General features: G+C 43.0%; 1 protein-coding gene across 17 annotated transcripts in view; it reads right to left on the reverse strand.

The window, feature by feature from the left end:
* Window positions 1–417: 417 nt before the first annotated feature.
* The window catches only part of SPPL3 (signal peptide peptidase like 3), a 107,595-nt gene continuing 85,068 nt past the window's right edge, over window positions 418–22,944 (reverse strand). For 13 of the 17 annotated variants that reach the window (XM_086348302.1, XM_086348297.1, XM_086348306.1 and 10 more), the window contains 9 exons: window positions 15,646–15,734; window positions 13,484–13,603; window positions 12,591–12,669; window positions 11,590–11,702; window positions 5,150–5,256; window positions 4,506–4,669; window positions 3,582–3,781; window positions 2,243–2,352; window positions 418–1,555 (listed from right to left, as the gene is read on the reverse strand). In XM_086348302.1, coding sequence (XP_086204428.1) covers window positions 1,484–1,555; window positions 2,243–2,352; window positions 3,582–3,781; window positions 4,506–4,669; window positions 5,150–5,256; window positions 11,590–11,702; window positions 12,591–12,669; window positions 13,484–13,603; window positions 15,646–15,724 — 1,044 coding nt within the window. In that variant the 5' untranslated portion in view covers window positions 15,725–15,734 and the 3' untranslated portion in view covers window positions 418–1,483. Of the gene's footprint in view, window positions 1,556–2,242; window positions 2,353–3,581; window positions 3,782–4,505; window positions 4,670–5,149; window positions 5,257–11,589; window positions 11,703–12,556; window positions 12,670–13,483; window positions 13,604–15,645; window positions 15,735–22,944 lie in introns of all 17 variants that reach the window. The other 4 variants (XM_086348311.1, XM_086348310.1, XM_086348313.1 and 1 more) reach the window with 2 other exon arrangements.

Here is a 22,944-nt window from a genome sequence, read left to right on the forward strand (position 1 = left end):
CTGGCCCCCAGTTGGCACTCACATTACCCACCGCCTGGACGCTGGCCCCCAGTTGGCACTCACATTAGCCACCGCCTGGACGCTGGCCCCCCAGTTGCCACTCACATTAGTCACTGCCTGGACGCTGGCCCCCCAGTTGCCACTCACATTAGCCACCGCCTGGACGCTGGCCCCCAGTCGAGGCTGTAGCTGCAAGCTCGAGCTGCGACTCCTGCAACGGAGGGCCCGTCTTTGGGGGGTGTTTGACATTTGTCCCCAGTGCCCAGCTGTCACCACAGGGAAACCAAGACTGCAATCACAACAGCAAGGACAGGCTCGTGTTGCTTTTTTCCTTTTTTTTTCTTAAAGGAGTGAGGGCATGGAAAATACAGCACACCAATGAAACAAAAGGCCAAAAAAAAAAAAATACAAAAAAAATAGAAAATAGAAAAATGTATTTACAAGTAGTACATTACTATGATCAGAAGCACAGACACCTGCTGCCATAATACATGCATTGGTTCAAGAAACTACTGAAAACCCTGCAGGGAAGAAGCCTGTCAAAACAAAACAAAAAAACGGGCCAGAAAGGTTTAACTTTTCATCCCTAATTTGCTACACTGATCAAAACCAAATGAGGGTCCCCTACAGTCCATGAGTCTATCAGTACAAATACTATACTGGTTTTTAACTGCACGTTCAGTCGTGGAGGGAGAGACAGCAGCTTGTCTGTATACAAGGAAGCCAGCGTGAACTGCTCTACATGCTAGAAATTACAGCAAGCCCCTGTCCGCTACACAGCATGAGCTTAGCGGGTTTTAATTTCTGTTTATTCATATATATCTATGTGCATGTGGGTGTGTATGTACGTATAAAAACCGTGCCCTCGTTCACTGCCAACACAACGTCTGGGTGGACATGAACTCATTACAACAAATTCTTATGTGTATGTTGTAAGAAGTCACTCAATGTCTGTGGATTTAATAAGTCACTTCACACCACAGAAAATATTTAATAAATCCAAAAAAAGGAAAGAAGAATATAACGACAGAAGAGCTTCTGTCTCAGTTCTCTGAAACTGAGTCCCCCATAGGAAACTGGTCCCAAAGTTCTTGAGGGTTCACTGAAGAAACCAGTTTGCTAAGGTTTCCATCCTTTTAGTGTTCAAAGGTACAGAACGACTCCTTGCCGTTGTCAGTGTCAACAGTCGCATCTCCGTCCCCCGCAGGTAACAGTCTGGTGCAGATCCATAAAAACGGGGGAGGGAGGCGCGCTGGGGGGTGGGGGAGGACCTGTCACTCCAGGAGGGGCTCCACCTCTCCGGCGGCAGGAAGAGAAGGAACCACGCAGGCTCCAGCACCTCGCTCCCGAAAATGCAAAATCTGGGCACACGGCAGTCCTTACACAGGTGCATCTCCGAGTACCAGGCCAGCTCTAAGAGGAAACAAGCCACACGTTGACAGAGAAGGACTGAGAGGCCATTCTGGTCGCCCGCTGTGATCCATCATACTTCCAGGAATCTGGAGCTGCTGGACTTGGAGTGGAATGGCTCAGACCACATTCGCCGTAGGTCACCCTGGGAAAGACACGACTTCAGCCACATGTTTCAGATCGAGGCACACCTATCTATGTACAAGCCCTTCCTGACTCCTGACCTCAGAGCAGATTGATTCTGTGCAGAATCAAAGAACATTCACATTTTACTCATTGAAAAGTAACCTCCCAGTTCTTTGAAGAACTTGCTAGAAGGGCTCCTGGCACCCCGAGCAGGAAAGGGCTCTGACTCGGTCCTGGGGGCAGTTCAACCACTTGTGAGTCAAATGATCCAGGCTCATACTTAACCTCTGTGTCTGCTTCCTAGTCTGTAAAATGTGAGTGACAGTATAAACCTTGTGAATCAGGGCCCTCAGGTTTTACATTTCTTATTTCCAATCTTTAATGCAGAGTACTAAAAGAGCTATTAGGTGGTAATAGCATGCTGCTTTTAAGAGAAACAGGAAGTCTCTGCAGCAGGGTTTTAGGGATTTCAGTTAACTAATCCATGACTAGGTGGTGAGGGGTCTAACTCATTAGTATTTTCAGCCAATGGCTGTTAAAAATCTGGAAGAGGTTGCTAGTAGCAGGTTAGCAAAAACACACAAACACACACAGAGATCCCAAGATGAAGAGCTTAGGGGAATACCTCAAGCAAGGGGAATACCTAGCCAAGTCCAGGGTCAATGTCATTTTATCGTTTCCACTGGCTTATACCTGCCTTTCTCACCTTTAAATAGGCCATCGTGAGGAGTGGCAATAAGGTAAATGGCACCAAATAGAGAAGGGCAGGCTGGGCTGCTCGGTGAATTCGAGACGCCACAGTCGCAGTGAGCAGACCTGCAGGGAGAGAAACGCTGGTGAGTAACTCCAAGCAGCCAGCCCGAGGGAGGAGACCTCTGTCACCTGACGGCTTCGCAGCATGGCCCTGAGACTGTGCAGCTCTAACGTGACACCCCCTCCAGAGGTAGGGAGTGACATGCCTAGCTTGAGCAGGGAAAGAAACAGGGAGCAGCACAGCTTTTTCAAAACTCAGAATTCCAAGGGCCTGTAAGTGGCCCAAGGCCCTGGTTCCAGACCTCATTTTGGCCCCAAATGTGCCTGGTCTCCCCGTCTCCTATATATATGATGATGACAGGCGTGTGGACGTGCTAAGCTGCATCAGCCGTGTCCGACTCTTTGTGACCCCATGGACTGTAGCCCGCCAGGCTCCTCTGTCCATGGGATTCTCCAGGTGAGAATACTGGAGTGGGCTGCCATGCCCTCCTCCAGGGGAGCTTCCCGACCCAGGGTGGAACCCGCATCTCTAGTGTCTCCTGAATTGGCAGGAGGTGGGCTCTTTACCACTAGTGCCACTGGGAAGCTGGATGAGGACAGACTTGGAAGCAAAAGACCTGGGTTCAAGTTCTAGCCCTGCTGCTTATGACAGCCATGTGGCCTTGCACATCTCAAGCCGCAGGGCAGTGGCCTTGCCCACTGGGAGCTGCTGGAGTGGAAATGAGCGCAGGCCTAGGAAAGCGCCATGGAACTGTGCAGGGCTCCCTCAGCAGGAGGCACTGAGGTGAGCAAGGTGCTCCTCTCCCCTCGCTGTCACAGCTCACGCAGGGCAGATATACAACCGTCTCTCCCTGTCCAGCCAAAACAGAGCTGGCTAGAGAAACACTAGCCAAGGAGAGTCCAGGTCAGAGGTGATGGAAATGTTAGAGCAGATGAAGGGAAATATCTGTCAAACAGCAGAGGAAATAAACATGACATCCATTAAACTCACGCTGAAGATGTAATTAAGCACACACACTGCTCCATCACCGTGGGGTAGGTGTTCTCAGCTCTGAGGCCCGACCACACTTTTCCTACAATGTCCTTCAAACACACTATTATTGGATAGGGAACGAGGCTGCTGGCCTCATCTCAGGGTCAGGAGTTTCCTTCCCCTTTGTGGTTGTTTATAGCAACGACTAGAGTGACTGCTCTTCTTCCTCCAGCATCTGTAGCTGCAAGATCTGGGTTAACTCCAGGGCTTGGAAGATAGTCAGGGAGGGGATCGCATGCAGCCTCCCAGGTCCTCTTACCTACAAAGTATCCAATGAGGGTGCAATGAAAGTAGGAAACCTTCTGCATGCGCCCGGAGATGTTGGCGGGTCCGGAGGCACCGCAGGAGTCACCGCTGGCTTGCTTCTTGTAGTTGTCATAACGCAGGACAAAGCACAACAGGAGTCCAGGCATCACGATGTCTCCGATGCCCAACATAGAGAAGTGGCTGCCCGTGGAGCTGGAATGCAGTGTCACACGTCAGGGGTTTCACCCTCTACAACCCCACTCCTCCTCCTGCTCGAGGTCTGTTCGCTTTTTAAGAAGCCAAAAAGAATTTATCTGACGGCTGATGGCAACCGCTACTGGTCTAACAGCACGAGCTGTTAGAGGAGCGTGGAGACTGACGCCACCAGAGCGCTGGAAGAAGGGCCTGCAGCGGCCAGCGCTGTGGGGCAGCGCCACCCAAGCGGCTGCGGCAGCTCCCGCCTAGTGCCGCCGCCTCTAGAGCTGTCAACTCACCACGTGTCACACACTCACTGCTGAGATGTCCAGTAAGCCCCCGACTACTACCAGACATGGGAGATGAAAGCAGCACCTTAATTTTTCCAAGATTATAGTTCCAGGGACTCTAATTTTAGCATTAGCACATTTTTACAAATGTCTGAAAAGTAAAAAAAAAGACCCAGATGCTCCTGTTAATTCCCTCTAGCCAACTTGCAGCACAGCAGTAATGTATGGCTGTTTGATAACATTAATCAATTATTAAAAAGCTGCATCCGCATCACTTGATGACCCATCTCTGGAAGTTGTCAGTACTCCTGTCCTGTCATCTGTAAGATGGAGACGATTCACAACCCTTTCCTGGTCCCCATCAGAATGCTGATGACAATGACAACCAAGCGGGGACGAAGGGGCAAAGGAGGGTGGGGTCCTCACCCTCCCGAGACGAGGCCCAGTCCTACCTAGGGAAGACCAGTTTTCCAGGCAGAGATAGGCGCGGGACATCGCGCCCAACGTTGGGCCCCAGGTGGAGTTTCCGGGATAGGACGTCAAGGGGATTGTCAGCCGGCTGCGTGGCCACCTTCACCATGACGTTGCTATTAAAGATGTAGGCGGAGAAAAACACCTGCCAGGGGAGAGTCACCTTTACCAGAGGGAGCTGGAGGCACCCCGACCTCAGCACCAGCCCTCTTTGTTTCTGAAAGCAGAGTCTCAGGACTGCAGCATCAGGCTTTTCAGACTGCACACTTTGAGGAACGAGAAGAGCTCTGCTCTTGTACGTGTTGCAGATTTGTTCTCTCCACACCCAGAGAGGGAGCCCTAAGCGCACAGCTGGCCATGCTCCAGGGTTGAGAGCCTTGCTTCTCTCCAGGGCAGAGAGCCTTGTGCTCCCTCCTCACCCAAGAGTCACCCGCGGACTCTCTACTCTGACAAGTCTCCATGCACACAGGCCCGCTCATCTTCCAACAGGTGTAGTGCTGGCCCGAAGGAGTGGTCTTGGACAGGAGGTACCCTGGCCAGCAGACTTAGGGTACCGAGTACATTTTCAGGAGTGAATGTTCTAGTCAGACCCGAAGGAGAGCAGCAGCTCCGGGGGGACACTCACCCAAAAGACATCGTAGATGAGAAGCCCTGAGAGAAGCAGGCAGGAGACCTTGAGGCTGGGCAGGCGGACGAAGGCGATCATGGCGACACAGAGACCCATGGCCAGGGCTGGGGAGGAGACAGAGGTCAGAGTGGAGCACACGCACAGCCACCCTCCACACGCTATTCAGCTTGGAAACCTAACAGAGTTTGTAGGTCCCTCAGCCCTACGCCCCAGGTGAGGTGCTTACACTCCACGAGTGCAATGTGCCCACCTCAGCCCATTCTGACCTCCTGGTATTTGGGAAAACCCCTTGCCCCATGCTGGCGATGGTGGTCAACTAAGACCCCCTGGGCTGTTTTGAATGATAAAGCTCGAGGCCAAGCCCAGCTCTCCCAGCTCTGTCTCCTGCCTCCCCCACTACTTCACTGCATTGCCCTTACTCCTTTAAAGCCACACCCCAGAGCACATCTTCTTCACTTCCTTAAGGACACTGTTCCAGTCAAGTCACTCCTTTATGCTCATCCTCTCCACCTGGGTCTATAGTAAAGGGGACAAGACAGAACTGCTCAATGACAGGGTTTCTCATGACTCCACACAGTGTCATCTTATTGCTCATCTTCAAAGCAAGAAACCCTGCGTTCCTTTTCAACTTAACACAACCTTCCTCATGCGTGCACAGGCTGCTGCTACCATCTGGGGTGCTCCTCTTTACCACCACTGCACATCTTGGTCCGGATTCCCCACACTTCCTGCTTTGCTGTGTGTATCCTTTCCTGTTTTCTCTCTCCCCCGCTTACACTCTTCACTGCCCTTGTCAAAAATCATCCCCTGCCTCAAGTCATGAGGTCCCCTTCTCTGTGATGGATTACTTCTGACTGAGGAGGCACGACTCACACACAGGCAATGCCGCAGGGGCCTGGCCCCAAGTTTCCTCTCGTGTTCCTACTCCTCCACTGACTCCTCCTCTCCATCTGAGTTGAGCAATAACCTCTTTCCAACCATGCCAACCAAGTCTCCCCACCAGACTCCCAAGTTCCATGTTTGAAAAGGCAGCGTGCATCCCGTCTGACTACTTCAGAGAAGGTTCTCAGCACAAGTAAGTTCAATGACAAGTAAGTTCAATGCCCACCAACCAAACAGCGCCACCAGCCGGTCACAGCCCCAAAACACACTCTCAAGTATTCATCCAGTTGGCCTTTCTTTTTCTTCATTCTTTCATTCAAGTCATCCTTAAAAAATCTTACCTCCTCTTCTGGGTTCTTCTAAGGAACAGAGGTGACAACTTTCCCTCACTGCATGCTGCCTGAGAAAACCCAAGACTTTCCCTAATAGATTTACCAACAGACTTAACTTCTGGTTAAATGTAAATTAATCAAAAATGTTAGAGAGGTAAATTATTAATCTCTGCCATTTAGTTATAATTATTTTTAATATACTATTGATAGAATCTCTATCACTTTCTCCTTCTCAACCAGGAGGGCCAGGAACAAAGAAAAGGACACCAAGCCGAGATGCAATGTTCTCTAAAAGGATCGTGTAACCTGGAAGGCCTTAAGCAGTGCTCACATCTAAGACAAAGGCTTCCGCAAAGCCAATCTGGTTGTGGACCAAGCGCCAGGGTCTAGCATTTTAAAACCAAACCAAACCAAAAAAAAAAAAGATCAATTGCTAGATTTCTGGGATTGACCATTTTCTAATCCTAGGCAAATAGCAAGAGCTATAAAATGAGACATCTATCTGTCAGGGCTCTTCTAGGCCCTGAACTGCTCAGGGGAAGTAGAGTATGAACGTGGCTCAATGGTCCTTGAACATGAGGAATGTGTGTACAAGATTCATCAGCCTTTGTAACATACCACACCACTTACTGGTCAAATTCTTTCAAGTCCTTCCAAATTTAAAAGGTTAATTTGTTAAGAGTAGGAAACTGAGTAGGTAAAAAAGAAGCTATAGATTTAGTTCAAGAAAACTCTATAAAGTACCTTCTTAATATTACTGCTTCTCAGAATAACTCTGAAAACAAGCTTTAAGCCTCACCCTTTAAAATAACCATATTTATCATTCTGTTTTCACTGTAAATTAACTTCAAAGAACAGGATTTAATTGAAAAAACACTCATTTAAAAGAAATCCACATTATCATTACCTACAAAATGATACCTGATTCTGCACAGAAGTCTGGAAAGACAGTTTGCATGTCAGGGGAGAACATATTTCAGAATGTTACAGATGTGTGGCTAGCAAGCTAGCTTTTCTGTAACAGCAGAAAACAAGTCACAAACACATCAGACAATGATATATATGAGAAACAAACAACTAAAAGCTCAAAGGCTCTCTCTCTTTTTAGGGAAAACTGTAAACTTGGTCACAAGGACAATTTAACCAGTATAACCAGTAAGAGATCCTTATCATTTGGGGAAGTAGCAAAAATGATAGAAAATGATGTAAGTTTACAAGTTAGGGCCACTAAGGGTTTGGGGAGCCTAGATGAACACTCAAAAAAATTTCAACTATTAGGTACCTTTCACAATGGAAATTTGTTTCTGATCCTGGTCTCTGGGAAAATAAAGCTTGTCCTTTATGGCCCATTTGTACTGACTCTAGTCCAGAGGCAAGACTCCCGTGGCGAGATGGCCCCGTCCCTGTACAACAGCGTGTGGGGAGCTGCTGCCCCTGCTTCCCTACAGAGTCTAACAGGGCTCTTCCCACCCTACCTGCAGCCGTGCAGTGAAGACCATTCAGCTGACTGCCCTCAAAACTGAGCTTCAGAGGGCTATGCAAATCAATTTATCTGGAAAAGAACGTCACCTTCCCTCATGCCAACCTCTTCTTTTTTAGAGGCACACTACTTTGGTATTTTCTGGTCCTACGTAATGCTCGAGGAGAGGAGAGAATGGAGTATGAAGGACACACTGCTTGCTGTTTTGAGAGGAACCTAATCTTTTAAAAACTGGGTCAGCAGCTTAGTAAACTTCAAATCCTTAGCAAAACCTGTAAACAGCATTATGTGTGTCCAGCTGTTGTTTAGTTGCTCAGTCGTGTCTGACTCCTTTGTGGCCCCATGGACTGCAGCCTGCCAGGCTCCTCTGTCCATGGGATTTCCTAGGCAACAATACAGGAGTGGGCTGCCATTTCCTTCTCCAGGGGATCTTCCCAACCCAGGGATTGAACTCACGTCTCCTGTGCTGGCAGGTGGATTCTTTACCACTGAGCCACCTGGGAAGCCCCAGTTCCACCGACAGTATGAGTGGGATTACAGAGCCTGTAGCAGAGCCACCGACAGTATGGAGTGGGATTACAGAGAGCCTCAGACTACCCAGGGGCTAGAAGCTCCAAGGTTGTTTAAGCATCACCATCACCACGTCAGCTCTGAGTGTCAGGATGGAGACTAACCAGTCCCAGGTAGGTGACTGTGGTTTCCAGAGGTCTAGGTGAAACTGTAGTGCTTGGAGCTTTCCTCTGTGTACATGAACTTAGGGGTGCCATTTACGGGAAAGGGCTCTGTCATTTAAGGACATCATAGAACATTTTCTCTTAATATGTAGCTAACAATCATCCAAACTGTCAATTTATATGGGACTGAAATAATTCAGTTTAGATTTTAACCAACTAACCAACCTTTATATCAAGTTTTTGTTCAGAAGTAGTAGAGGAGAAATGTCTGTCTGCTTCCTCATCAGGAAGCACTGGACTGGATGAGATTAAAGGGCTATAATCACAAAAGCAGCTGTGAGACTGACTGACTGACACTACTCTAATCATTAACAGGACCAACACTTCTTAATTTTCTACAATACATATTTTAAGGAGCAATTAGGTTCTATTCAAGTCTTTCAAAATCACCTACATGCTCAATTTCAATACTGCTTTTGGTTTACAAATCAGCCCTTGGAAGGAATCAGGAGTTAATGTTAGGAAAAGTCAAATGCAGGTTAATGGCTACATTACGACTACTAACTTCTAGTATCTATAAAACAGTTCTTACCCTTCTGCTATAATCTGGCCAAGCCCTGCTGTGACTTTGGATGGAATTTCTTCTTCTCAACTTATTCTTTATCAACCTTCAGAAGCACTTAAGTTATCAACCACCAATCCACAAGGATACTGAAAGCACAGATACTTGAATCTGGGAAATTTAGCAGTTCGATAAACCACTTAAAAATTCTAAACACTGCACTTCAGAATGCATATTTATATGCACAGTGGGTATTCAAGTACTGAAGCAAATGATCATAGTTAATTTTTTTTTTAATCAGGCAATCTATGGCACTACCACAAGAGACCACGCCTGTCAAGAGCTCAGTCCGCCACTACAGACTGGGCCTGATGACTGAGACCCTGACCTCCTACTGAGTCACTTAAAGGTCTGTGTGTAAGTCTAAACGGTAACTTGATCTGCAACCTCAAGCAACTGCTTTTGAGTTCCCATACTTGGTCTATGGTAGGCACTTAAAAAAAAAAGGCACTCAACAAGTATGACAGCAAGTATGCAGAGTCATAACCCAGGCCGCAGGTGTGAGGCCTTGTACCACGGCCACAGAAGCAGAGCCCAGAACCAAGGTCACCTCCAAAGCTAATTGATCCCCTTTGTAACCGTTGACATAAGCCCCTGACCATCACTATCAGGCTTCCTGACTCCCAATCAGGCAAAGATGCCCACTCCGGTAAACACCCTGTGGCGCCCCAGCCTGACACCTAATGCCAACCTTCTGGCGGGAAGGTACTTTGTCTTCAGGCTATAAAAATTGGCTATTAACTCACAAATACTGTCAACTCTCCCTGGTCTGTCCAGAGGTCTGCCCACTGTGCTCACAGTGCCCACAGTATCTCTGCTCTTTGTCTTAATAAACTCCTTCCCTTCTGAGATGCTCTGTGTCTGGAAATTCTTTTCCGACCCGCACCTGGACAGCCGCAAATGTATACAAACAAATTATATAAAATCGTAAGTACGTATATTTAACGTTTCACAGATTATCACCGGCAGAAACAGCAGTCTGGCTTCAGACATGCAGTTCTGTGGATGTGAACATGTGTAGAGACGTGTAGAGTGACCCCCACACTCAGCAGAGAGCAGTGTGTCGCCCCACAGAAGCCCTGTGCCGTGCCTTCACGGTCACACCCTGCTCTGTGCTGAGACAGCACCGAGTGACAGCTCCGCTGCAGGCGTGCCATCCTCCAAGCTGCAGGACACGGAGCCTGGCAAGAAGAGGAGCCCTCAGACCTGGCAGTGCCTTCAAAAAGCTCTGTCCTAAGGCCTGGATTAGCCTTGTGGTTGCTGGAATGGGTTAGAGGAAGAAGTGCCGCCCATACCCATATCTCTGCTTTCCAAATTTCCCACTTTAAAAAATTCCTTAGATAGTGCTGATACACATTACAACATGGATGAGCTAAAACAGCATAAAACTGACTGTAGTATTTCAACTTCCTTCCCTTCTGAAACATCAAAAGAAAGAAAAGGGTGAACAGACTTCGTGGGGCAAGGCAGTTAGATAAAATCTTATGAGATTAGTAAAGTGAACTGTGAAGACAAGAGAAGAAATGAATGAAAAAGGAGGTGAAGATGGTTACAGGGTCTTAAATCAAGAAGAGACTAAAAGTCACTTCTCTGAAATTACTTCCTCTTCTGTAAAATAAGAACAACAACAACAGTACCTACTTCAAAGAGTTGTTTTCAGGATTTCATGAAAAAATCCATGTAAAACACTCAGCAGCTCAATGTTAGCTATTATTACCCTGTATATAATGATATAGACATGTATTTATATCAATACACTATTATATATTCCTCATATTATAGTATAATCCCATGTATATTAACAAAGTACAGAAAATTTGTACTCCATTTCTCACAGTAGCATTATTCACAACAGTCAAAATAGTGAAAACAACTAATGAATGGATAAATAAAACTGATGCATCTATAAAATTAAACAATATCTGGCCATAAAAAGGAACAGAGGAGTACTGATGTATGGTACAACATGGATGAACCTTGAAAACAGCATGCCAAGTGAAAGAAGAGACAAAAAAGGTCATATGTGATGTCATTTCTGCAAAATGTCTGTAAGAGACACGTTCACGGAAACACAAAGTAGACCAGGGTACATCTGGGGCTGGGGAGGGGACGGGCAGTGACTGCTGATGGGTGTGGGTTTTGGAGGGTAGGTGTTAAAATGCTCTCAAGTGGTGGCTGCCCAACTCTGAACATACTAAAAACGACTGAATTGTACACTTCAAGTATATCAATTGTATGATATGTGAATTACATCTCAAAAAAGCTGTTATTAGAAAGTATCTTAAGAGTGTGGGTAAAAACTGATACAAAACACCATCTCTGGACACCTAAAAATTCATGGTAATCAGAAGTAGTATACTACTAAAACACAGAAAGTAGAGGAAGAGAGGACAAATTTAACCATAACTGATATTACAATTTCCGCTTGTCACCCAGTAGTTACTTACCATCCATGAGAAGCCAATGGCCAGTGAGAACCCAGATGAGGACGAGCATGACAGACAGAGAGAACGACAGTAACTCAGCAGCAGTGAAACGTCCACAGCAACCAAAGGAAATCCTGGGAACAGACAACACTGACTGGACTAACAGACAGTAAATCACGTTCAGCAAGCAAACTCTCCTTTGGTTCTTCATGTTCAGAATCTGAGATGGCCAGAGTGAAATAGGAGGCAATACCGAGATACCCAGAAATCCAAAATACCCAAATTTCTTTGGAAGAAACTACAGAAAGTTCAGAAGGATTACATTTCTGCACCCATTAGATAATGTACCTTTTATCCCAGATACCAACATGGATATTGAGAAGTTTAAAGTGATAATATCAATATTTGAAAAATTAAATACAGAGAAATTTCTAATTCTTATGAGGAAAATAAAATGAGGAAAGTCAACAATTCAATTCATTAACCAAAGGTGAATAAAATTAAGATAGTCCATCTATTTGGTTATCACTAATTCCTGGGAAAATCAGCCACCCCAAGCGACTGATTTCCTAAGAACTTAAGAGCATCTCCATTAGCATAGCATTTTGTTTCCATGAAGCAACAGCTTTAGGAGTTAAGGTGTGAACACTAGAATTAAACCTAAGCAGCTAGTATATATCTAGGTCATCAGAGACAAAAGGGAAAGAATGTCTGAGTCAAGCACGATTTTCATATTCTATTAACTAGTAAAGGGATAAAAAAACTGCTCATCTTTAAATAATCTAAGCAAGGAAGCATACTGCAATGACTCTGACTTCCTAAGATTTGTTTAGATTTCCTGCTATGTGAAGGTGCAAAAAGAAGTATCACTTTCCAGTTTTAAAAAATCAAACATCTCATTTTCTAGTCTTCTGGCATTTTTGTGCTTCAGTCAATATCAGAAAATGTACTCTTAATATTGCTATCAAGTACGAAGAAAAAAACATACACTTATAGTTTAGAGGAATATCCCAAGTCCTTACTTGTTCTGAGGTGAACAAGGCCTTGTTAAATACTGGCACATCGGGAGAAGAAGAAAAGCAAAAGCTATCGTTGCAAGAACTAGAGAAAGAAAATGTATGGTTAATTTTTTTGTTGTTTAATGTTTTACTAATCATAAGAAAAATGGCATGACTTACAGAAATAATTATTGCCTACAATACCTTCCTCCACAAGTGCATACAATAATATTAATTAACTAGAGAAAAGAACAGTGTCTGTCTTTAGCTGCGCACAGATAACCGCTTTGCACTCCTGGTTTGAGGTAGGGGTAGCACTGGCAGGTTTTCTCTTTCTCGTCTATCTCAACAACAAACGATAAATGGCAGGCCAGAGTATGATCTAACAAGGCTGGCATTTTTAAAATTAATTTATTTTAATTGGAGGCTAATTACAATATTGAAGGCTAGCATTTTAATGTTTTACATTGATACACGTCCACCATCAATCATCTTGAAAACTGATCAGCTAGCTGACAGTCGAATTACTGTGATTAGCTCTCAGTGTTTCTATCTGCAGAAACATACATGGGTAAGGGTTGCCAACAATGACTCTACCAAACTGGACCTTCTGGTAACTTATCAGACAAGGAGTCAAAGCCAAAGCAATTCTGCTCTGGTGCCACAAAGTTCTTGAGTTTTTAAACCCTAGCCTTTCATCCAGACTGAGTTGGCAAGTCAGAACTGATGACAGAGCTATCAAGTGGTTCAGGGAGGGGTGGGGAGGAGGGCGGAAAGGCAGACTTGGGGACAAAGAAGACTTAGGAAGAAAAACTTGCAAAAGAGTGGTGTATAAATCTTAATTTTTGAATGGTGATTTTTAAAAACGTTAAAAAATTTCCTTTTAAGCTTAAGACTAGATAGCAGAACTCATTTACCTGCTGTACATATTGTAAAAACTACTTGAACTGAGTCAAAGAAGAAGAACATTACTAGGAGAGAGACAGATGCTCCAATCGGAAGGAACAGGGCCTGGGTAGAGTCAATGGTCTGGATACCTGAAAGAGAAAGGAGCATAGTAACAGCTTACGTAACAGGCTCTGCGCCCATGGACTGAAATACATTAACTCATCAAGATGCAGACAGCTCTAGGGATTAGTACACACGATACAGAACACCGAGGCCCTCGGATTCTCTCCCAGGAAACGCGACTATGTACCCCCTGCTGTCCCCGTAGCGCCTTCACGATAGCAGGCGCTCGTCTCCTGCTCTGCGCCCGTATGCTATGCTCTTCCAGTGGTCCAATATCACTGTTTCATCTCAAATTCACCTTCTCCAGGAGAACCCGTTACTAACTTGACCCACTGTTGCCCATCTTGGCTCGTCTTTCTCTCTAGTCTCTTTGTACATGGAGGTCAAAATGACTTCACCACTGGTGCTTACTCTGACCTACTGCCAGCAGATGCTGGTTCAGAAGGGACTCTGAGGCTATGGTAAAGGCCCATAGGAAAAAGCACCTGCTCGAGGTATAGGGTGGAAAGTGGTATTTGCTGTCTCAGCACTTTATTAACACCTTGTGGGTATTCTGGCCACACTGCCTATGCGACAGCTTGGGTACCAACTCTTTTTGCAACTTTCAAAATATCTAATAAATATCAAGTGAATGGTGAAAGAAAAGTGAAAGTGAAGTCGCTCAGTCATGTCCAACTCTTTGCCACCCCATGGACAGTAGCCTGCACCAGGCTCCTCTGGCCATGGGATTTTCTAGGCAAGAGTACTGGAGTGGGTTGCCATTTCTTTCTCCAGGGAATCTTCCAGACCCAGGGACTGAACCCAGGTCTCCCGCATTGTAGACAGACACTTTACCATCTGAGCCACCAGGGAAGTCCTGGTGAATGGTAGGTACCCAATATCAATCTCTTAATATTATCAAGTCTCCTTATTTCTAAATTAGTACTTTCTATGACAAGCATTACCAACTTTCTAGTACAATTCACATACCATGAAATTTACCAGTATTAAGTAATTCAGTATTTTTTTGTTAAGTTTATCAAGTGTGAAGCTACCCAGGTGGCACTAGTGATAAAGAATCCGCCTGCAAATGCAGGAGACATAAGAGACCGCGGTTTGATTCCTGGGTCCGGAAGATCCCCTGGAGGAGGAAACAGAAACCCACTCCAGTATTCTTGCCTGGAGAATCCCATTGACGGAGGAGCCTGGCAGGCTACAGTCCAAAAGGTCACAAAGAGTTGGACATGACTGAAGTGACTTAGCATGCACCAACTGTGAAAGGTTCACTATAATCTAGTTTTAGAATATCCTCATCTCAAGAAGATCCCTCATGCCAGTTAACTGTTAATTCTTCCCATCTCTTGACCCAGGAAACCACTAATCTATTTTCTGTCTCTATTTGTCTTTTTGGAAATTTCATATAACTGGATTCTTAAAATACGTAGTTTTTCTATCTGGCCTTTTGTACTTAACAATGTTTTGATGTGCATCCATGTTGGAGCGTGTTTCAGTAATTCATTCTTTTTAATACTGAACAGTACTCCATCGTGTGGACATACTGTACGCTGTTATCCCATTAACTAGTCTATTGATCTTTGAGTTGCTTCTACTTTTTGGCTATTAGGAATAATGCTGCTGAACACTTGCCATATAGCATACTTATGTTTCTTCAAAGCAAACATCCTTTAAAATCTGAAGTACCAGAGGAGATACAACAGTTCTACAAGTACTACAAGTAGCTATCTTTAAGAGTCACTAAATGAATTTATGATCAACACCTACAAAATTATCAATCTCACCAAAGGACCTAAATGAAGCTACAAGCAGACAGATACCCATCTATCTTGCTTGTCTTTAAGAATATAAAGAATCTTGGCTGCAAGCTTTGAGGCACAGTTAAAAGGAATTCACAAGAAATCTGTAGCTCAGATTCAGAACATAAAACTTTAACAAACTATACCATACAGATTCAACTGTATTATTATACCAACTGTAATCCTTAAACCTAGTAAATTATCAATTGGGGTTATAGAAAGAATCAAATTAAGACCACTACATGTAGACAGTTAATTGTCAAAAAATGCCTTACTATTATTGGTGCTGTTGCCATTGAAAGACCCAGAAGAACTGTTACTGTCTTTCTCTTTATCTTGGTTTTCAAAGTCCATATTAAGGGACCTGTGGGGAAAATTGTATAGGTAAGTTTTAGTTTCAAGAAAGAAGTAGATCAGCAAAGTCAGTAATGAGACATAGTTTTAAATGTTAAAGCACTAGGGAAGAAAGGAGGATTTCTTTTGAACAGCTCTGCAAAGTTCTCCATGCTAGTTCAAGAGTTTTCCTGACAGCAGAAAAAAGCATTCCACTGTGGCTGGATATTCCAGCCATATCTCTGCACATCTTTAATTACTTCCGTATGAGAAATACCTAGAAGGAGAAATACTGGGTCAAAGGACAAGCACAATTTTGAAACTTTTACATACCACACAACTGCTTCCAAAAAGGGTGGACCAATTTACTCTCAGAGCATTGCATGAGAGTGAGAGTCAATTCCTAGGCAGGTGGATAAGAAGTCTGGGGTCCCCGAGGAGGAGAAAGGGGTCTGAGGCTCTTGAGGAGGAGACAGGGGTCTGGAGTTCTCAAGGAGGAGAAAAGGACAAACATTTTTTTTCCTTTAAGCCCAGAGCTGATGATTGCACAACAAAACAACTCATCTTGCTCAAGGATGTATGTTTTCCCTTAAATTCTGCACCAATGACTATATAACAACAACATATCTTGCTCAAGAATTTGTTTCTCCTTAACAAGAACCTTCTGACTCATCTTGTTATTTTAAAACTTGTACACTGTGAGAGTGGGTTTGGTAAGACCTTTCTATTGTCAGTTCTAATCTTGTTAACTTAAGATGTATGTTGTAGGAGTAGGTCTGGTAGAAAGTATGTAAGGCCTTGCTAAGACTACGGACAGGGCACTCTCCGTCCCCCTTCTGAGGTCTGTGTCAGAAGATTTCTCTGTCCCTTTTTCACTTTAATAAAACTCTGCTACACAAAAGGTCTTGAATGATCAAGCCTAGTCCCTGGTCCCAAAGCTAAATCTTCTTTGGAGATCACAAATTCAACATCGTACACCATCAGCTATCAAGAGCACTTGTTTCTCTTCACCAAATCAGCTCTCCCTCAACAGCAACATGTATTGAGTTACTGCTGTATCCGAGAGTGTTTTAGATACTGGAGAGAAACAAGTGGAGAGAAAAAAAGGCTCTCATGGATTTTATATTTGAGGACCAGGGAGACTGACAATAAACAAGAAAAATTAAATATTGTATGTGGTATGTTAATGGTAACAGCTAAGGAAAAAGGCAGGAAATGGAGAGGGTAGATATGAAACTTTAAATGGGGCATGCAGGGCTCATCGGTACTATTTCTGAGTCAAGACCTGAAGAAAGTAGACACATTCAATCTGGGGGACTAAAAATGCTGTGCATGTCCTAATTTGGAATCCTTTAACCACTAAACAATTTTATGTACTGACCTTGACCATTTCTTTCTCTTTGAACCGTTCAAGTCCTTAGCTCATTTTCTACTGCCGCCTTCATTTAAAGTGTCTGTGTGTCCAAAACAACTTCCTGTGATGGTGGAAATGCCCTGTAGCCTGCACTGACCTACTTGGTAGACATGAGCCCATTAACACTTGAAACGTGCGAGTGCAACTGAAGGACTGAATTCTGCATTCCATTTCATTTTAATTAATCTAAATTTAAATAATTTGAGAGCTAAAACGAGAAAACTTGGGACAAAACCTTTGTGACCTTGAATTTGGCAGTGGATTCTTACCTATGACACCAAAAAACACAACTAAATAATTGATAAATTGGACTTCAACAAAATTAAAAACCTTGTGAGCACCAAGGAACACTTTCAAAAAAAAAAGAGACAACCGCAAAAGATGGGATAAAATATGTGCTCTCATGTATCTGAGAACGTTTAGAATATAGAAAGAACTCCTCCAATTCAATAATAGACAACCCAAATAAAAAGTGGGCAGTGAATAATCTCTCACCAAAGAAGATAAGCAAATGGCCAGTGAGAACATGAAAAGTTCTTTAACAACACTAGTCATCAGGGAAATATAAGTCCAAATCACAATGAGGTACCACTAATACCAATTAGGAGGGCTGTGAGCAAAGCGTCGGATAACCACCAAGGGTCAGCAAGCCTGTGAGGCATCACACACTGCAGGCGGGGCTGCCAACTGCTGCAGCCTTTGCGGAAAACCCTGGGGCGTTTTCAGTTTCTTTAGTGAGTGCAGGCCACTCAGGCTACCTGTTTCTCTTGAGTGACCTTGGGCATGGATTGTGATTTATAGATACATCAAAAAATTTACCCATTTCATCTAAGTCATCAAATTTATTGGCATAAAGTTGTTTACGGTCATCCCTTATTAGCCTTTTAATATCTGTGCACTCTAGTAGTATCACCTCTTGTCCCTGATATGAAGTCTGTGTCTTCTTTTTATCCCAAGGGTAGTCTGGCTAGAGGGGTACCAACTTTATTGATTTTTTTTTTAATCAGCTTTTAGTTTCAGCCGTTTTTCTCCACAGAGAAAATCTATTTGATTTACTTTGGCTTTGATCTTTATTCTTTCCTTCTGTCTACTGAATACAGTTTCATTTGCTCCATTTTCCTGGTTTAGTCAGAAATGGTAAAAGGTTTAAATCAATGATAACTTTTTCTTTATTCTAATCCAGGTATGTGGAGCTACAATTCCCTTTGCTTTCGCAGCAGTCCATAAATTTGGTATGTTTTCAACTTTAATTCATAATATTTTCCAATTTCTTCTTGATGTCTTGGTTGATACATGGAAGAGTGTTACTTTTTGTTTCCAAACATCTGGGGATTCTCCAGAGCTTTCTCTGCTCAATCCAGTTGTGATTTGTTAGGAACCAAATGTTTGGGTCCCGGACAAGATTCATTTGTGGAAGCCCTAACCCTCAATGTGGTGGATGGTATTTGGTGATGGTGCCTTTGGGAGGTAATTTTCCTAAGGTCTTGAGGGTGGGGCCCTCCCAATAGAAGTGTATCCTTCTAACAGATCTCTCTCTCCCCTTCTCTCCTTGTTTCCCTCTCTCCCTTCCAGAGCAAGCATACGCCCAAGAAAGACCATGCACATGAGCGCCTTGTAAGAAGGTGTCCATCTGCAAGCCAGGGAGACATAGCTCACCAGAACCCAACTGTGGTGGCACTCTGACCTTGGATTTCCTTTTTTTTTTTTTTGACCTTGGATTTCCATCCTCCAGAACTATGAGAAAAATTTCTGTTGTTTAAGTTACCCAGTCTGTGGTATTTTGTTATGGCAACCCCAGCTGACTAACAGAGATCAGCGTTCATACTTTGTATGCCTTGAATCCTTTTACTGAGACTTTTTTTTAATGTCCCCAAATACATCCTATCCTGGTACATATTTCACATATACTTGAGGAACGTGTATTATTACACTGCTGAAGTGTTCAATAAATGCCAGCTTGACCTGGTTGAGAACATTACTTAAGCGACTATAACCTTACTGATTTTCTGCTTTGTTCTTTCGATTATTAAGAGAGAGGTACTGGAATCTTTATCTACATCTGTGCATTTGTTTTATTCTTCCTTGAAGTTGTATCAGCTTTTGCTTCATGTATTTTGAAAATCTCCTGTTAGATGCATAAACATTAGGGATTATTATGTCTTGTTGCTTAACTGACCCCTTTTATCATTATGAAAGAAGGGTTTCTGTCTGTGGTAATATTACCTGCTCTCAAAGTTGCTTTGTCTGACATCAGTATAGCCACTCCAGCTTTCTTTTGATGAGTATAAGTTTTATCTTTTCCCAACCTTTTACCCTAAATCCTTTTTCTGGCTTTATTGTGTACTTTCTGTAAGTATCATGTAATTGGATCTTACTTTTTTATGCACTCTACTGACACTTGTCTTCTAATTGGGGTTTTTAGGCCAATTTCATTTAATGTGATTTTTGTTATGATTAGGTTGGAGACTATGTTTTTTGTTGTTGCTCCCCTGTACCTGCCTTCTTTTGGATTAACACAGTAATTTTTAATGACTCTGTTTTATTTCCTTTGTTGTCTTATTAGCTATAACTCTTTGCTCTTTTATTTTAGTGGCTGTTGTAAAGTTTATAGTGTACATCTTTAACAACACAAGGTATACGGCAGCAGTTCACTTATATAAAACCTGATAACAGTTTACATTTATTTCCCTCTCAACCCTTGTAGTATTATTACCGTGCCTTTTATTTTTACATGTCATACTATGAACTCCATGTTATATTATTACTTTTGTTTATATAATCCATTATCTTTTATAAGCAATTTTAAATAAGGGAAAAAAATCTTTTGTATTTATCACTGTAGTCAATTTTTCTTTTTTTTTTGGCCTTGCCCTGTCAAACATTATCATTGGTCACTATCACACAAAACAGAAGTCTGGCTAAATGAGGCTGTGAGGATCCATATATTTGCTCAAACATGAAGATACATGTATTCCAGCTTTCTAAAACAAGATCCATGGACCTAGGTTTAACAGATCCCAGGCTACTGTGACTGAGGTCCAGTAATGGTTACCCACACTGCACAGCTGTCATTTCACAAATTAATCTTCATTCAATAGTACGCCAAGGATATATTTCCACATCAATACATACAACTCCTTTACTTAAAAAAAAAAAAAAAATAGGGACTTCCTGGTGGCACAGTGGATAAGAATCCACCTGCCAATGCAGGAGACACGAATTCAATCCCTGGACCGGGAAGGTCCCACATGCCAAGGAGCAACTAAGCCCGTGCGCCACAACTACTGAGCCAGCGCTCTAGAGCCCAGGAGCTGCAACTACCGAGCCCATGCACCCTAGAACCTGTGCGCCAAGGAAAAGCCACTGTAACGAGAAGCCGGCGCACAGCAATGAACAGTAGCCCCCGCTTGCTGCAACGATAGAAAGCCCTTGTAAAGCAATGAAGACCCAGCACAGGCAAAAATAATTCTATTTAAAAAAGCCAAAATATTTCTCCTTGAGTTAACTTGATCTGATACCATTTTTGGCTCAATTCCTGCCTTACTAGGGACAAGCAGTAAGAAAAGCAACCTTTTACAGGCGGATGATACAGTTTTGATCTTGAACTGGGTGGGGTATAACCAACAACTGAATCTGCCAGATAAAATAGTGTCAGAAAGAATGACAACTGATCAACATTCTTCAAATTTAAGCTGATATACAAGTACAAATCCCACTGTGCATTTTTGGGTCACTTTGATATATTGGGTTAGCCAAAAAGTTCATCTGGGTTTTCCCATAACATCTTATGGAAAAACTCTAACAAATTTTTTGCCAACCCAATAGTTTGATTCAATTACTACATCAGGAAGTAGTTTAACATTCTCTGAGTGCTTTACTAAGGTTTTATTGGGATGGAGGTGGAGATCTAGTGATACTTGCTCTAAATGTTTTTTCAGGCTAAAACTGATTCAGCTATAAAGAATAGAACTTAAGGAAGTCAACTTTTAGTATCTGTAGGTACCAGACTGAATTACAGGGCATTTTCTGGGAAAGTCCTGGGCCCATAAGAACTTCCACTGCTTGCTCGGGAGAAGGGGAAATGTGGGCTTATAGTTAGGCTGTTTCAGGTTCCTAGGTTGTGATAAAAATGCAAATGTGCCGTGAGAACTGTTAAGACAAAGAGGCCTATATTCAGCCAGCCATACAGTACATGTCTGGACCACTGTCCACGTTTATCAAGAGATCAATATTCAGAAATAATCAGCTGAAGAACTAATAACGCATTGATTTCTCTAGATATTATAAAATGTAACGTTAGATCACAGTAAGCTAGCAATCTAGACCACAACTTTCTGCTACTGGTTTTGTCTCCTCAATTTTGGCAAAACTGCTTTTGCTGAAATCTAATTTCATGAAACGCCACCAGGTTATATTGAAGAGTACTATAATTCAGTCAACAATCAATGTCTGTTATGAAATGCTATGCAATACAACATTGCATCCTCTTTCTGAGGGTCTTTGGGATAAACCTATGTCTGATCTTAAAAGCAAGAGTAACTGCAATTCACCTACACAATTTGTTTTTTTTTTATTCAGGACATTGTAAAGTTTTCAATTTCTTTCATTCTTCTGAAAGTTGGCTGCTAGAAAGCTTACTGTGTATCTGTGGACCACCAGGAGGGGTGTTGGCCACTATGGTACGTATTTTTAGACTTATTTTTGGCTCTACTTTGTCTCCACCCATACCTTTTTTTGGCCCCATTCTAATTTACCTTATCTCATCACAGCTTGTAAAACTTAATGGTTTGAAATACTTTTGAACAGGGCAGAGTGAAAATAAACAATTGACAATTGCAGGAAGCAAAAGGGAGCTGAAAACACATTTACTGAAAAGTTATACTTGTTCACCTGTTTGAATTCTGATAATGGAATACAATTATGAATACTGGAGAAGAAAAGCAAAATGGAATTTTTTATTTTAGTATTTTAAGACTACCATGTTTTTTGATCATTCTAATATTGGAAGGAAGTACCATGAAAGGGAGCATTCACTTGGTCAAGGTAAACACTATATGGTGGAACTTTGCTATAAGCTAAATGTGTGTTCCTAGAAAAATTATACAGTGGTTTCTATAAAGGGAACCTTGAAAAAGGAACTGATGAGGCTCATATATATCAAGGAACTTGTCCATATGCATTACAATGTACATAACCGTTCCCCACACTATCTGATGAATTCAGATTTCTATAAATGTTTTCTTAAGATAGGACAGGATATGAGATGGCGAAAGTGAAAGGTTGTTGTTGAATCACACGAATACACCGGGATTCTTGGCCCCCAGAGGAGAAGAATTCAATCCCGGGCCAGAGACGAGGCTTGATCGCTCAGAGCTTTTGTGTAATAAAGTTTTATTAAAGTATAAAGGAGACAGAGAAAGCTTCTGACATAGGTATCAGAAGGGGGTAGAAAGAGTACCCGCTTGCTAGTGTTAACAATGAAGTTATATACTCTCCAGTGAATCCAAAGAATGTCTGGAGGTTGTAAAGACCTCATCAGACCTACTCCCATAATTTACATTTTAAGATAACAGAATTAGCCAGAAGGTTTAATCCAAAGACTGTCCTTAATCCAGAGACTGTCCTCAGGCAGGATACATTATTGTTATATAATCCTAAGGAATGTGGAGAAAGAAAAAAAGTTTGTCCTTTCTTCCTCCTTGAGAATTCCAGACCCCTCTCTCCTTGGGGACCCCTAGACCCCCTATCAACCTGCCTAGGAACTGACTCTCTCAAAAGAACAATTCAAAAGATAAACACATCACACATTAGTGTGTGATAAATACAT

Source organism: Bos grunniens, chromosome 17 (assembly GCF_055505025.1).
Source record: "Bos grunniens cultivar Pamir isolate PY7600 chromosome 17, Bosgru_T2T1.0, whole genome shotgun sequence".
Classification (NCBI taxonomy): domain Eukaryota; kingdom Metazoa; phylum Chordata; class Mammalia; order Artiodactyla; family Bovidae; genus Bos; species Bos grunniens.